At 53.5% G+C, this 13,260-nt stretch overlaps 1 protein-coding gene across 21 annotated transcripts in view; it reads left to right on the forward strand.

Annotated features, from left to right (window-relative positions):
* The window catches only part of EHMT1 (euchromatic histone lysine methyltransferase 1), a 119,326-nt gene that overhangs the window by 32,858 nt on the left and 73,208 nt on the right, over nucleotides 1–13,260 (forward strand). For 17 of the 21 annotated variants that reach the window (XR_012506667.1, XR_012506669.1, XR_012506670.1 and 14 more), the window contains one exon: nucleotides 11,350–11,416. The exons of 1 other annotated variant lie outside the window; for it this stretch is intronic. Coding sequence is in view for 15 of the 20 variants with exons in the window: in XM_074362769.1 (XP_074218870.1) it covers nucleotides 11,350–11,416 (67 nt within the window). In the remaining 5 variants the exon portion in view is untranslated. Of the gene's footprint in view, nucleotides 1–11,316; nucleotides 11,417–13,260 lie in introns of those variants that run through there. 3 more of the 21 variants (XM_074362770.1, XM_074362759.1, XM_074362772.1) reach the window with 2 other exon arrangements.

Below are 13,260 nucleotides of genomic sequence, written 5' to 3' on the forward strand. Positions count from 1 at the left end.
CGGGTGAGGAGGGGTGGGGAAACCATGTGGACAGTTAGATGTAGTCTCGTCAGGACCCTAGTTTCCTTGTGGTAGGCGGGTTAATGGGTCCTTGTTACACGATTAAGAATAATTGAGTAAGTGAAGAAAGCATGGTTCAGGGTGACAGTGCATCATGTCCAGAGTTGGAATGACCAGAATTCTTAGCACATTTGAGGTCCAGAAGAAGAAAAACACAAAAAAGTTAAATGGTGAGAAGAGGTGCCTATTGCAAAGTAACCTTCCACCTCCCTTTCTGCTCTTCCTCTTCCTTACAATTTCTTATAATTCCTCCCCCAAAAGATGTATACGCACACTCCAGCATTTTGTTCTTGCAGGGGTCCGCAGATGCCCCTTCTGGACCTAACCTCTGGTGTGTCACCATGGTCGTCCCACGGTAGCCTGGAGCTCGCTCTCGGTCTCCCTGGTAGGGTGAACGATTTCTAAAACTCGTTGGGTAACCCGTCGGGTATTTTGGCTGTCTAATGCAGAGAGAAGGCCGCGTGAACCTCTTGCCATCCATTTGCTCCTCCCCAACCCCTGGCAACCCCCCAGTCTCCCGGCTGTCTCTGTAGGTTTGCATATCCTTGACATTGCATATGAATGGAATCATGTAACGTGTGATGTTTTGTGACTGGGTTGCTGTTTCCAAGGATCATCCTGCTTTCCTGTGTGTCAGTGTCTCATTCCCTTTTAGTCAAGTTAAGTCATGGTAGGGGGAGACCACGCTTTTCTCATTCATCTGAGGAGGGACGTTTGGATTAGTTCCACTTTTTGGGCTATTATGAATAATGCCAATATTATTTTCATAATATTAATATGAAAAAATGTTTCCCCTTCCTCCCCAACCTCCTCTCTCCCTCTCTCCCCCTCTCCCCACACTCCCCCCTCACCCCTACAACTGCCCACCAAGGGAGACCCCGCATCCCCCCGTGTCCCCCCAGTCCATCCCCGTCCATTCCCCTGTGGGGCTCTGAGCACCACCCAGGCTGCTGCTGCCCTGTGTCTCTTAGCAGCCTGCATGCTCGCCCCTCACCCCTGGACGTCCTCTCCTTACACAGGGAACCCACATTCCCTGTGCCCGCTGCTCTGTCCAGATGCTCCTGCCCCTCCACTGCTGTCCTGTCATCCCCATGTGCTTGCAGGGCGACGGGGCTGCTGCTTGCACCCTGGTCTCAGTTCTTGCCTCTGCTGTCCTTCCCTGCTCTCCTTGGCTGCTTCCTTCCTTCCTAGGACTTCTTCCCCGGGCTGCGATCTTGGCAGTGGCCAGGCCCGACCGAGACAGCCGGCTGGCAACTCCTGTCTTGCTTGTCCTTGGCCACTGTTGGTGACTGCTCCAGACCCCGTCCCGTGCTTCCCGTGTTCACTCAGGAGCTCCCATGGGGTCCACCCCGTGCTTGCTGCAGGCCTGGATCCCTGGTAGAGTTTGAATGACGGGTTAGTGAGGATTTTCTGTCGGTAGTTATTATTCTGTTTAGTAATTGTATGCATTACAGAAGACCTCAAGTTTTAAGTTTTACTTGGGGGAAAAAATGGTGGGAAACCCATAGTTAACTTGGATATTCTGAATTATGGGATTGGGACTGAGATTTTTGTTGTATTTTTTGAAATACAAATTTTTAAAAAAATAATGAACATGTATCAGTTTTATAGAAAAAAATTGAGACCCTCCTTTATATGCACTTCATAGATTACTGTATTTTTTAAAAAAGTAATAAGCAGTAAACAAGGACTTGTATCGCAGAGGGACCATATTCAACATCTTGTAATAACATATAATGGAAAAGTCTGAAAAAGAATATATATATGTATAACTCAGTCGCTTTGCTGTACACCAGAAACACTGTAAATCAACTATACTTCAACTAAAAAAGTGAAAATTAAGAAAAATGAGCATTCCAAATCTGAAGGGAAGATGACCCTGAATTTCGAGAATGCTCTCTGAAAACAAAGCTGCTCGGAAGAGCTGCATCCTGTATTTGTAAATTGGATAAAATAAGGAGGGGTCCCCTGTGTCGAGGATGGCCTCAGGCGCACCTGGGCTGCACCCATCCTTCCGCCCCTGCCTTGCCTTCTGCCTGCCCCTCGGTGCGGCCCCCTCGAGTCCTGGGTCCGTCCGCTCAGCAGGACCAGCCCACCAGCACGGACTCCGCCGTAGTGGGCGGCGTAGCGGAGGGTCCCCAAAGCCCTTCCGGGCTGTGCGGTTGGACCGCCGCCTGCTTTTTCCGTCCCGCTGGGTCCCGGAGTTGGGGGCCGAGGCGGGGGGCGGGGCGGGGGCGGGGGCGGGGGTGGGGCCGGGCTCCAGGGTTGGGGCTGGGGCTGGGGCGGGGCCGGAGGCAGGCGGGGCGCGGGTGGGGGGCTGGGCTCTCAGCCTGAGAAGGGAAGTTTGTAACGCTGCAGCAGCCCCGCCCCTCTAGTCTCTGCCCCCCCCCCTTTTAAAGGGGGAGGTAATTCAGTTTATTTTTAGAGGAGGCACTAGGGATTGAACCCAGGGACGTGGATGCTAAGCACGCGCTCTGTCACTTGAACTATACCTTCCCCCTATAGTCTCTGCTGTTTCGTTTTGAAAAATAGTTGTTTTTCATAAGCATATTTTGTGTTAGGGTGTAATGGGTTTATTTTGAGGAAAGTGGTGATTTAAGGTGGTCTCAGTTTTAATCTCTGCCGTGGCCCGTAGGAACAGCGGCTCCTGGGGTGTACTGTGGCCCGGGATTGGCGGTGCAGTAGTGGTCGGAAACCCCCCAAGTCCCTTTCCTCAGAGACCTGGCGTTCTCATGGGGGCTGAATTCCACGTTTCTGTGTTGCATGCTTCAAAATGCTCAACACTTTTGGTTTATTGTCTTTACCACGCTCAGTCTTTTTGTCAGAATGGGGGCTGGCTATGAATGTGTTGTTTTTCCCGTGTTATTTCAGCCCTGTTACAGAGCAGTATTGAGGAAAATTTTTTAAAAAATCTGTAGGGTTAGGAATGTGATCTTTCTGATCATCTGGGAGAATTAATGCTTTTCTACTGTTTTCTGCACAAGCCTGCACTTACTCTGTGCGCCAGCAGACGGCGCCCGCGTTCCGACGAGACCCAGGCGCTGGGTGGAGCCTGGTCCACGTTTCAGGCTCAGCGCTCAGCAAAGGCTCGCCTGCCTGCCTGCCTGCCAGCCCTCGACTCTGAACGAAGACCCTGAAGGTCTCAGGGCTCTTTCCCAGCAGATGCCTGCCCGTGCTCACGCATGGTCTTCTGACTGACGGCCAGGCGTCTGGGTGCCCACCCCCCCGCCGCACTGTGTCCCTCGCTGTGGTGCTTCAGAGAGGCCCGTGCTCTTCGCGTCTGGACAGAAGAACGAGGGTGTCCTTTTTCTTGTGTGTAAACTCAGTCCATCTTACCCGTACCTCCACGTTCTGCAGGGGAACAGAGTGCCTGCCCTCAGAGGAGAGACATGCTTTGGGGCAGGGCTGGGCCCCGCATAAAGCTCTAGCCCTGGGGATGTGGTCAGTTCCCAGGGTCCCTCCCTCAGGTCAGTGCTTGGGACCACGCCCTGTGGCCTCAGTCCTGTGCGTCTCTGCAGAGGCTGGACACCAGACAACCCTCACTCAGGCCTGTGCGTTTCAGCCTGGGGGAGACACGTCCTGCCCTCAGGGGTCTGTGTCACAGGTTGCCAGTGTCTTACAGTGTATTAACAACATTGTTCTCACATCAAAAAAAATTTAAGGATTTTCCTTTCCTGGTTGTAACTCTGAAAAGTGTGTACAGTTGAGAGGCTGGAAGACCACGTGGTCCCCGTGAGTCCAGTCGCACTGCTTGTACGGCAGAGTGGCTTGTGTGTGAGGTGACATACCGCTCCCTCGGCCCCTGCCATGCACGTGTGGGGCCTCTGTCCTCAGGAGCCCACGCTTGTCCCAGGCAGAACCATCCGGTGTCCCGGAATGGAGCCTGCAGTCTGGCCGGGATGGGGCGGAGGTGACCAGCCAGAACTGCCCTGTCCCTACTCTGTCCGCCATACAGTTAAAGGACTAGAGAGATGGGGGTGCTGGGGTGGGGAGAATTTCTACAGCACAAGTTGTTTCCTCTGAGGGTGTGGGTCCCAGTCCCGGGGACCACGCGTGGCAGCTCCGTCAGTGTGACCATGGCAGAAGCCGAGACGAAAGCTGCTTGTCCACAAGCCGTGAAAACCCCAGGGCTTCCTGGGTGCCAGCCTTCACAGAGCTTCTTCTAAGAAGCAAGTTCCAGGAGCCAGACGACATTAAGCAGAATTGCAGTCTTCTTGGCGTCTATTAGAGAACACAAGGGCAGTAGCAATTCAAGCTCCTGGTGAACCTCCAGCACCCTGTCCTGGCTGGCTCCCCCTCACTTGGCAGAGTTCCTAGGAAGCTCCCTGTTCCTGGCTCCTGGCTCCAGAGCTGTTTCTTCTGTTCTCTTTGCTTTTTTTGTCAAATCTTGGAGAGCAAGTTCAGAGCAGCAGTGGCACAGCCTGTGCTTCTTCTCTGCGGTCTTCCTGTTCCACCGTCACCTCTGGGTCCCCTCCTTGGTGAGTGCGGCCCGCACAGGAACCTGTCCCTGAAGCAGAGAGATGCACCAGGCCCCATGGTCGCCAGGCTGGGGGCTCCTGCCCCTGGAGAGCTTCCCCTCCCTTCTCCCTTCTGATTGGAAGTGAGTCCTGGGTGATGGCTTTGGCGCAGGTGGGCGTGAAGGGATCCGGAGTTGGTCTGTGAGGAGGAGGGGGAGCCCCTCTGTGGGGTCCTGCAGAGACACAGGGCTCAGTGGGTGGGAGAGGAGCATGCTCCCCAGCTCTGTCCTTTCTCTTTGGGGCTCTTTCATGGAGGAGTTACAGAGTGCTGCGTGCAGAGTGTCACATGACAGCGTCACTGCAAATACCCAGCGTGTTCCCCAGTGGGTCTGGTGCAGGATCTTGTAGGCGATGCCGTGTGTCCCCGTCCCCATGACGAGGTCTCTGCAGCCTCCGCCCTGGGGGTGGGTTCTCTTGTTCACATTGGTTCAGGGAAACTGGTTCCCTCAGGTGTCTGTAGGGTCCCTTTTATATGATCCAGGTTGGTTATACTTTTGTGAGCACATTGTCACAGGAAAGCGTTTGGACGGTTATACACTCATGTTTAGTTGGCTTTTGGGTAATTTTCACTTTTCAATTTTTCCCAATTAATTTCCTTCAGTTGAATTAAAAAAATGAAATGATACAGTAATACATGAATTTTTCTTTTGAAAACTGAGTCTTGTGCAGGCAGGGTCTCCCATCTGACCCCACACCTTCTGTCAGGGCAAGGCGATGTGGATGGACCCTTCCAGATCTTGCCGTGTTGTGCAGAGACGTGCTTGAGCCCGTCAGGAAATGCAGTGCTATTCCGTAGAAGTTTCTTTTATTGTTCTTACTTCTGAAATACTTCCACACTTAATGGAAAAGCTTCGAGTATGATTTTCACGAGCCCTTGGAGGTCAGGCTGCCTCATGGACGCCCTGTTGTTCCTGGTGCTGGGGTGCATTTCCGCAGACACTCGTGTGCTGCCGACATCAGGAAGTCAGTAGGTGTCCTGAAATGTATCCGTGATGTGCACTCAGCACCATTATGCTACATCCTGTTTTTCTTACTACACTAATATTTATTGTTATCTGATTTTTACTCTTATAAATACACCTCTCCTTTTAAAGGAGTCTTTTCTAATGATTGCATTGGTTTCATTAAAGATGTTCGTGATTGCATCTGTAAGGTTATGTTTTCACGCCTCTCAATCTTTTCCCCCCTTTTTTGTGGTAAAATGTACTTAAATATACATTTTATCATTTTAATCATCTTTAAGTGTTCCTTTTGGTTACGTTAGGTTCTTTCTTATTTATTCGTTTATTTATTTATTATTGAGTTATATAGTCAGTTTACCATGTTGTGTCAATTTCTGGTGTACAGCACAATTTTTCAGTCATACATGAATATAAATATATTCATATTCTTTTTCACTGTGAGCTACTACAAGATCTTGAATATATTTCCCTGGGCTATACGGTATAAACTTGTTTATCTGTTCTCTTTTTTAAATTGTATTTAATTATTTTATTTTGGCGGGTAGGGAGGTAATTAGGTTTATTTATTTTTAGAGGAGGTACTGGGTATTGAACCCAGGACCTCCTGCACGCTAAGCATGCGCTCTACCACTTGAACTATACCCTCCCCGCTATCTATTTTATGTATACCTGTCAGTATCTACAAATCTTGCACTCCCAGTCTATCCCTTTCCACCCCACTTCCCCTGGCAACCACAAGTTTGTATTCTATGTCTGTGAGTCTGTTTCTGTTTTATATTTAAGTTCGTTTGTCTCCTCCTCCTTTTTTTTTTTTTTTTTTTTTTTTAAGATCCCACATATGAGCCATCTCATGTGGTATTTTTCTTTCTCTTTCTGGCTTACTTCACTTAGAATGACATTCTCCTGGGACATCCGTGTTGCTACAAATGGCAGTATGTTGTCATTTTTATGGCTGAATAGTATTCCATTGTATAAATATGCCACAGCTTCTTTATCCAGTCACATTAGGTACTTTCACAACATTGTGCCACATCATCACATGTAGCTCTGAAATACGTTCATCACCCCGAGCAGAAACTCTGCACCTGTTAAGCAGTGCCTTCCCTTTCCCATGTCTCTGAATTTACCTGAACTGGCTGTCCCACTAAGCAGCCCTCTACAGCATTTGTTACCCTGGGTCTGGCTTGTCTCCCTCAGCACCATGTTTTCGAGGTTCATCCACGTTGCAGCGTGTCGTAACGTTGCTCCCTCTCCGGCCGCGTGATGCTCTCGCACCCTGTTGCGTGTGACTGCCTGTTGGTGAGCACCTTTGTTTTCTCCAGCTTTGGGCCGTGTTGAATAGTGTTGCTGTGGGCGTTTTGGGACGGAGGTCTCAGACGTGCCTGTTTTCAGTTGCTCGGGTTGAGACTAGCAGTGGAATCGCTGGGTCGTCTGGGGATTCTGTGTGCAGCTTTCTGGGGCGGCACCAGCTCTCTCCAAAGCAGCCGCTTTATTCTGTGTCCCTGCCACAGTGCATGATGAGGGTTTCAGTTTCTCCACTTCCTCACCAGCACTGGCTACAGTCCGGCCTCCTAATTGGAGCCCCCCCATGGCGGGTGTGGGGTGGCCCTCGTCGGGGTGCTGGCGGCGGCCGTTGCCGGCCAGCAGCCCTGCGCGCTCTGGCTGGAACCATGTGCCTCTGCGTCCGGACCCTGGTGGTTTTGTCCCCACGTGCCTTTGATACAGGAGCTCCTAAATCTGCTCCCTTCCCCTGAGCTATGCAAGAAGCACTGTTTACTAAAGCTCATGGGAAATTGCTGATTCTACTGAAGGGCAAAATAGGCAGAACTAATGAGAAGGGTGACTGGACTCTGGAAGAATTTGGAAATGGCACGAAATGAGACTTGTGAAAACACCAGGCCAATATCGCTCAGGGTGCCACAGTACTATCGGGGACGGGGGACCCTGCATTGGCCTTGTATGTGCCTTCCGGTATTTCCCACGGCCTTGCGTCATTATACGGCTTTTTTCCAATCAACTTAAATTTTTTTTTGCTTTAGAAAGGAGTTCTGACAAGAGTTAAAACGAGAAACGTTCTTTTAGACTGTGTCGCGTTTGGGAGAGAGTCCGATGACGTACGTTCACCTGGGGCGCCGCCTCCTGTGGGTGAGGGAGCTGCCAGTGACGCTCCGTGCCCTGGAAGCCACGCAGCGGTCTTGCGGAACATCCCACATCTGAAACTCTGTGCACGCTTTGCTTAGGGCGGATGTATCGATGCACCGTTGCCCACTTTGTTTTTTATGTTGATCACCTAAGAATGGCGTGACGTGCGTGACCCCCCCGCCCCCAGGTGGTGTTATATTGTCGAAGCTTTGTTTTATAGGGTGACTCTCAGGGTGCTGAGCCCTTGGGACAGGCTGGGCCTGGAATGAGGCCCACGGTGGACGGCAGTGCCTTGTGGCCCCACTGGCCCTGCTGGGTGCCCTTCTGCCAGTGGGGCCTCCCAGCTCCCAGTGGAAGCCTGCGTTTTCGTCTTGACTGACTGCAAGCTCAGCTAAGTAAGGGAGAGGGAGCAGCGTTTGCCGCTTTCAAGCCCTGCGGGTCGAGGCTGCGCGTCTCCACAGGTTGTGTGTGTGCCCTGTGAGCACCCCGCCCCCGCCAGTCGCAGCCCTGGAGGGCTCCCTGTGGGAGGCAGGTGTCACCTTTGCTGGTCTGCAAACTGGATTTTGTCAGTAAACTAAGTTGTGCCAATAGTATTGTTGAAACTCACGGGAGACTGCCATGTAAGCTAGGGAATCGGTCTGTTTCTTGGTGGTGAGAAGTATGTGTAGCCGTCTCCCCCCAGAGGGAGGTGAGACCAAACAGATGCTGTGTGGCCACCTCCCTGGTTTCCGCCCTCACAACAGACACCTGTGCTGGCCCCGCCCCCGCCAGCTGCTTGGAGCTTGTGGTGGTCCAGGCTGCTTTTTATTTTCCTTCACATCCCTGATGGGGTCCGAATAGTGGAGTATAACGCACAGAAGCTAAGGGCGTTGCGGGCCGCCAGGTGCAGGTGCTGATGCCTTCCCTGGCGGGCTCCGTGGCACCTCCTGCATGTCCGGATTTGTTGCGTCTTCTCCATAGATCCAGACCGGGAGGGTCGACCCCAGCTGTGCCTTCCGGGCCCGGCCCCAGGAGCAGGAAGCTTGTGTGGTCGGGTTGCCTGCTTGGCATTAACTGTGTGCCGGGTGGGTGTGTTTGCTCTGACCTGGGGGGGCCCCACGTTGTCTGGGGAGCACGGAGGGGAAGAGCCCGTCTCGGTGGCCTGCTGGGCACCACGCTGGGACACAGTGCCCTGAGACGGCTGTGGTCCCTGTTGTCCCTCATGGGGGCAGCAGCGTGGGCAGGGGGCGCGGAGGATGACAGCTCTTTCCTGGTCCAGGAGCCTGGGGTCTCCGCCAGGAGACTCCGCGCTGGGCTGGAGCGCCCTGCACAGTGCTCTCAGCCTCCCCGTGGTCTGGGCTCCTCGGATGTCAGCCACAGTCTCGGGGTGCAGGCCCCGAGCATGGCAGGGCACACGGAGTCCCCCTCGGCGGGGATGTCAGCATCACCTCGTCAGAGCCTGTGGAGGTGGGACGCAGCAGCTGAGAGGGTCTGGATCAAGGGAACAGCAAGGCGTAGCGCCATTGGTTTACTTCTGTGCGGGGAGGCCCGATGAGGGTTAAGCAGCAGATGGAAAGGGAGTCTGTTCTGATATTGCAGAGCCCCTTACATGTAGTTGATGGTGCTGCTTTGGGTATTAATTGTGTTTTCCAAATTTAGGAACTAACTCTCCTTTTTCTGCCAGTGGGAAAAACAAAAAGACAAAGAGGGAAAAGGAAATCTATGAGATATTGAAAGGATTCATTCTCCTCTCCACCCCGTTTAATAGATAGTGAGTGAAACTGGAATGTGGAAAACAGTTTCAAATTAGGTGGTGGGTGGGTAGCGCTCTACATCTCAGACATCTCTTGGACTGAAGATACGGCCCATTGCTGACAACCTGTTTGGCACTACAGTCCTGCATTGGTGCCACCGAGGTTCTTAGGGAGGAGACGCTGTCGCTGGCCCAGACCTTGGGCAGAGAGCAGGAAGTGGCAGGTGGGATTTTGGCATCTCTCTTGTGCCTGCTGGAACCGAAACCTCTCTGCTCTTGGGGAGAGAAGGCCCTCCCTGTGCCTGGTGCTGGCGGCCAGTGTGTGGGGGGGCTTTCCTTTCAGCGTCAGGGCCACCAGCGGGGTCACCAGATGCTGAGTGAGCGGCGCTCACCACCGAGATGAGCATCGAGAGGGTTTCTCTTCCTTTCTCCTAGTATCTTGCCATCGTTGGGTCTCTTATAGATAATCTGTGAAAGCTGACCAGCCGATGCCACGCACACGTGCACACATGTGCACGCACACACAGACACACAGGGTCAGGATAGAAACACTTGAGGCCACACTGGGACACTGACTGCACCCTTCCTTCCCCTCCTAGTGCAGGAGCTGTTCTTCGTGGTTCTAGTAAGTATGTCTCACATTCATTCTGAAGTGGCTTTGACCACTTTTAAACTTGAGGTATGTGTAGCAGTTAGAGTCACCCTTCTCAACCTCTGTCTGTGAAGGATGCCCGGAGCTCACAGCTCTCCCTGGGAGTCCCACTGTGGAGCCCTACCGGCGGCAGAGCGTGGAGTTGTGTCGGCTCCTGGCTTTTGTGTTTCTGTGATGATCCTGTGAGTCCAGGGCCGGAGCCTCCTGCCCCTCGGCCCGTGTGCACCAGGCTCCATCTGTGCTGGTCCCTGGAGGGGTGTCCAGTGAGCCAGACACACCATTTTGAAGATTAAGTATTTGGAAGCAGCATCGAATCTGGCACTCTTTGTGGTTACAGCCTTATTGCTGTGTTTAGAACTTTCCCTTTGGGCCCTTTGCACTGTGTTTGCTAAGTTGGAGTGAGAAAATGAGAAGACACTCACTTCCATGATGGCATCAGTGGTTGGGTCTCTGTGCAGGAGGCTGCAGGGAGCCTCCGAGAAGGGCCAGGCTTTCTGGGGCTGACAGAGGCCCACGACCAGGACTCCCCTGCACAGGAGGGTCCAAGGCTCAGCCCTCTCAGGCGCTTGCCCCATTGGTGTCTGCCACACGGCTGATTTTTTTCTTTTTTTAGATAAACAGTGGCTAGTGAGAGAAAGATGACAGAAACTCTGACATCACCCCCTAGAAGAGCCCTGAAGTTCAGGCGGTCAGGGCTGGTGTACTCTGGATGCTCTGCAGTAAAAGGACAGGCTTGCAGAACACTTAAATAACTATGCACTTCAGTGTTAGAGACGAGGAAGGAGCCATGACACTGCAGGAGCGCTCGTATAATTCGTGCCTCAGTGTGGGAGACTGAGCTCCTGAGTGGCTCAGGTTTTTATTGAGTTTTCTTGATTTATCTGTTTCTGACCTGTTTTGTAGGGGTTGGACATTTGAAATACTTACATGAAGTATTGTCACCAGCAGAATGCACTTTGAAATAAGTTGTAGCATTCCTATAATAGAGCCAAAACATTTGTGATGTCTAATTATGAAAGCAATGCATGGATGCGTTCTTGTTAAGACAGTGTCCCCCAAGTACGGGTAAAGTAGCCATTTCCTTGGCCTGGTTTGAATGCTAGTCCTCCTCCTCTGGGGAGACCGTGTTCTGTGCGTCTGCCGCTGGCCGGGTGCTCCCTGGTTGCCGAGGGCCCACTGGTAGCGGCTTTTACCCGTGGTCCGGTTGTGGTTCGGATTCGGTGCCCGTTGAGAAGAGACCGGCTGGCGGGTGGACGGGTTGCGCTGATGGCTGTTTCTCTTCAGCAGGCGGTTCCGGCAAAGGGGGAGACGAAGCAGGACCGCTGCCTGAGAGCTGAGCTGCTGAGAGAAGGTAAGGCTGTGCCTGGTTGTGTGGGGCTGGCCTGAGGTCCTGGTCCCTGCGCCCGGGAGCCTGTGGGTGCGGGGCAGCTTGTTCAGTTGGTCGCCGACCGCTGCGGGCTGTGGCCTGGTCAGTGCTGGGTGTGGTGGGCACAGAAGGTGATCTGCTGAGTGAGGGGAGCCCCCCGCAGGCATGAGCCATGACTGTTGGTGTGACGTCCTTGCTGGTGAATCTGGGGGCTCTGGAAACAGCGGAGGTGCCAGGAAGCAGGGAGGCTGGCAGGCAAGGGGGTGTTTGCAGAGGGGAACTTTGGGGGTCCTGGCTACCCTGGGAGGAGCCCTGGTGGGAGACGCAGGGCTCTACGTTTGTTAAGACTTGGGGAAAAGACTGACAGGTGAACCCCGCTGTCTCACACGTGGGCTACCAGGGTGCTGACCAAGGTGCTGACCAGGCCACTGGGGAGTAGCATCTTGACCGGACACCATGCGACAGGAGGCCCCGGAGCGATGTGGGCACTGGACTCTGCTTGGCTGCATCTGCACGAGGTTGGGCATGCGGTCCTGGGACAGCTGGGGCGGACATGAGGGCTGAGCACACGAGACCGTGGGAGGACCCCTGCCAGCGATGGGGCCATGCTCCTCCTGGCGCGGCCACTGCCCTGGGCACCGTGAGTCTCCCAGTGTTGGGTTCCTGGGAGCAGGGGGCTTGTGGGGTCAGGGACCTTGCTGCCCAGGGCTAGTCCAAACCCCACTCCCTTCCAGGTCAGACACCTGCTCTCTGAGGGGCTGGCTCAGGTCTGCCCTCTGTCCTTGGGGCGTCTTTCCCTGGCAGCCAGGCCTGTCCCTGGTGGACTGATGGCCGTGGCCCTGCCCTGCATCCTGTCTTCACCTTCACCCCGGGTTCTTCCCCAGCCCACCTGCTCTCGCTGCCACACCCCCAGCTGGCCCTGGGGCGCTCGCCTCCCAGAGCTGCCTGTCCCTTTGTGCATGTTGGCAGAACCTTTGGAGACCTCGCCCAGTGTTCTCCTGGTGCTGTCCTCCCCCCTGTTCCGTGAAACGTCCTCTTCATGGGCTCCCACCCTCTCTGGCTCCCCCTCCCCCTGGCTCCCCTCCTGGGGCCTTTCCTAAATGAAGGTACGGGTGAATGCTGCCAGGTGCCAGTTCCTCCTCACACTCGGCCTCTGAGCCAAGGCCTCGATGTTCCTTCTGAGGAACCTCCAGACTGATTCCTGTGGCAGCTGCCCACTTGGACACCCCCAGCGGTGAGGAAGGCTCCTGACAGCCCTTGCTGGTTCCCGCCTTCCTCATTGCAGCCGCCCCGGGGGCGTGCAGTGCAGTCTCTTCGTGGTCTTGAGTCTCCCTAATGGCTGGTGGTGCTGAGCATTTTCTTCTTGTGCACCGGCCGTCTGTGTACCTTCCGTGAAGAAATGTCTATTCAGACCCTTTGCCCATTTTAAAAATTGGCTGTTGATTTTTATTGATGGAGTGCCAGGTTTTTAAAAACATATTGCAGATACAGGCTCCTTATCAGATGCGTGATTTGCAAAGATTCTCTCCAGCCTCTGGGTTGTCTTTTCCCTTTCTTGGTGGTGGCCTTGGAAGCTCAAAATAAAGTCCAGGCTTTTCTCTGTTTTTCTCATTGGTTGCTTGTGCTCTTGCGTGTAAGAAACCATTGCTTCACGGAAGGTCACAAAGATGTGTGCGTGTGTTTTCGTCTTACGCTTGGGTCTTGGATCCATTTCGTAGTGTGAGGTCGGGGTCCATCTGTCCCAGCGCCACTTGTTGAGGAGACTATCCCATTGGACTGTCCTTGCATCGGTCAGAAGGCACGAGTCTGGAAACGTGAGGGTTTGTTTC

The sequence above is a fragment of the Camelus bactrianus genome, chromosome 4 (genome assembly GCF_048773025.1).
Source record: "Camelus bactrianus isolate YW-2024 breed Bactrian camel chromosome 4, ASM4877302v1, whole genome shotgun sequence".
Classification (NCBI taxonomy): domain Eukaryota; kingdom Metazoa; phylum Chordata; class Mammalia; order Artiodactyla; family Camelidae; genus Camelus; species Camelus bactrianus.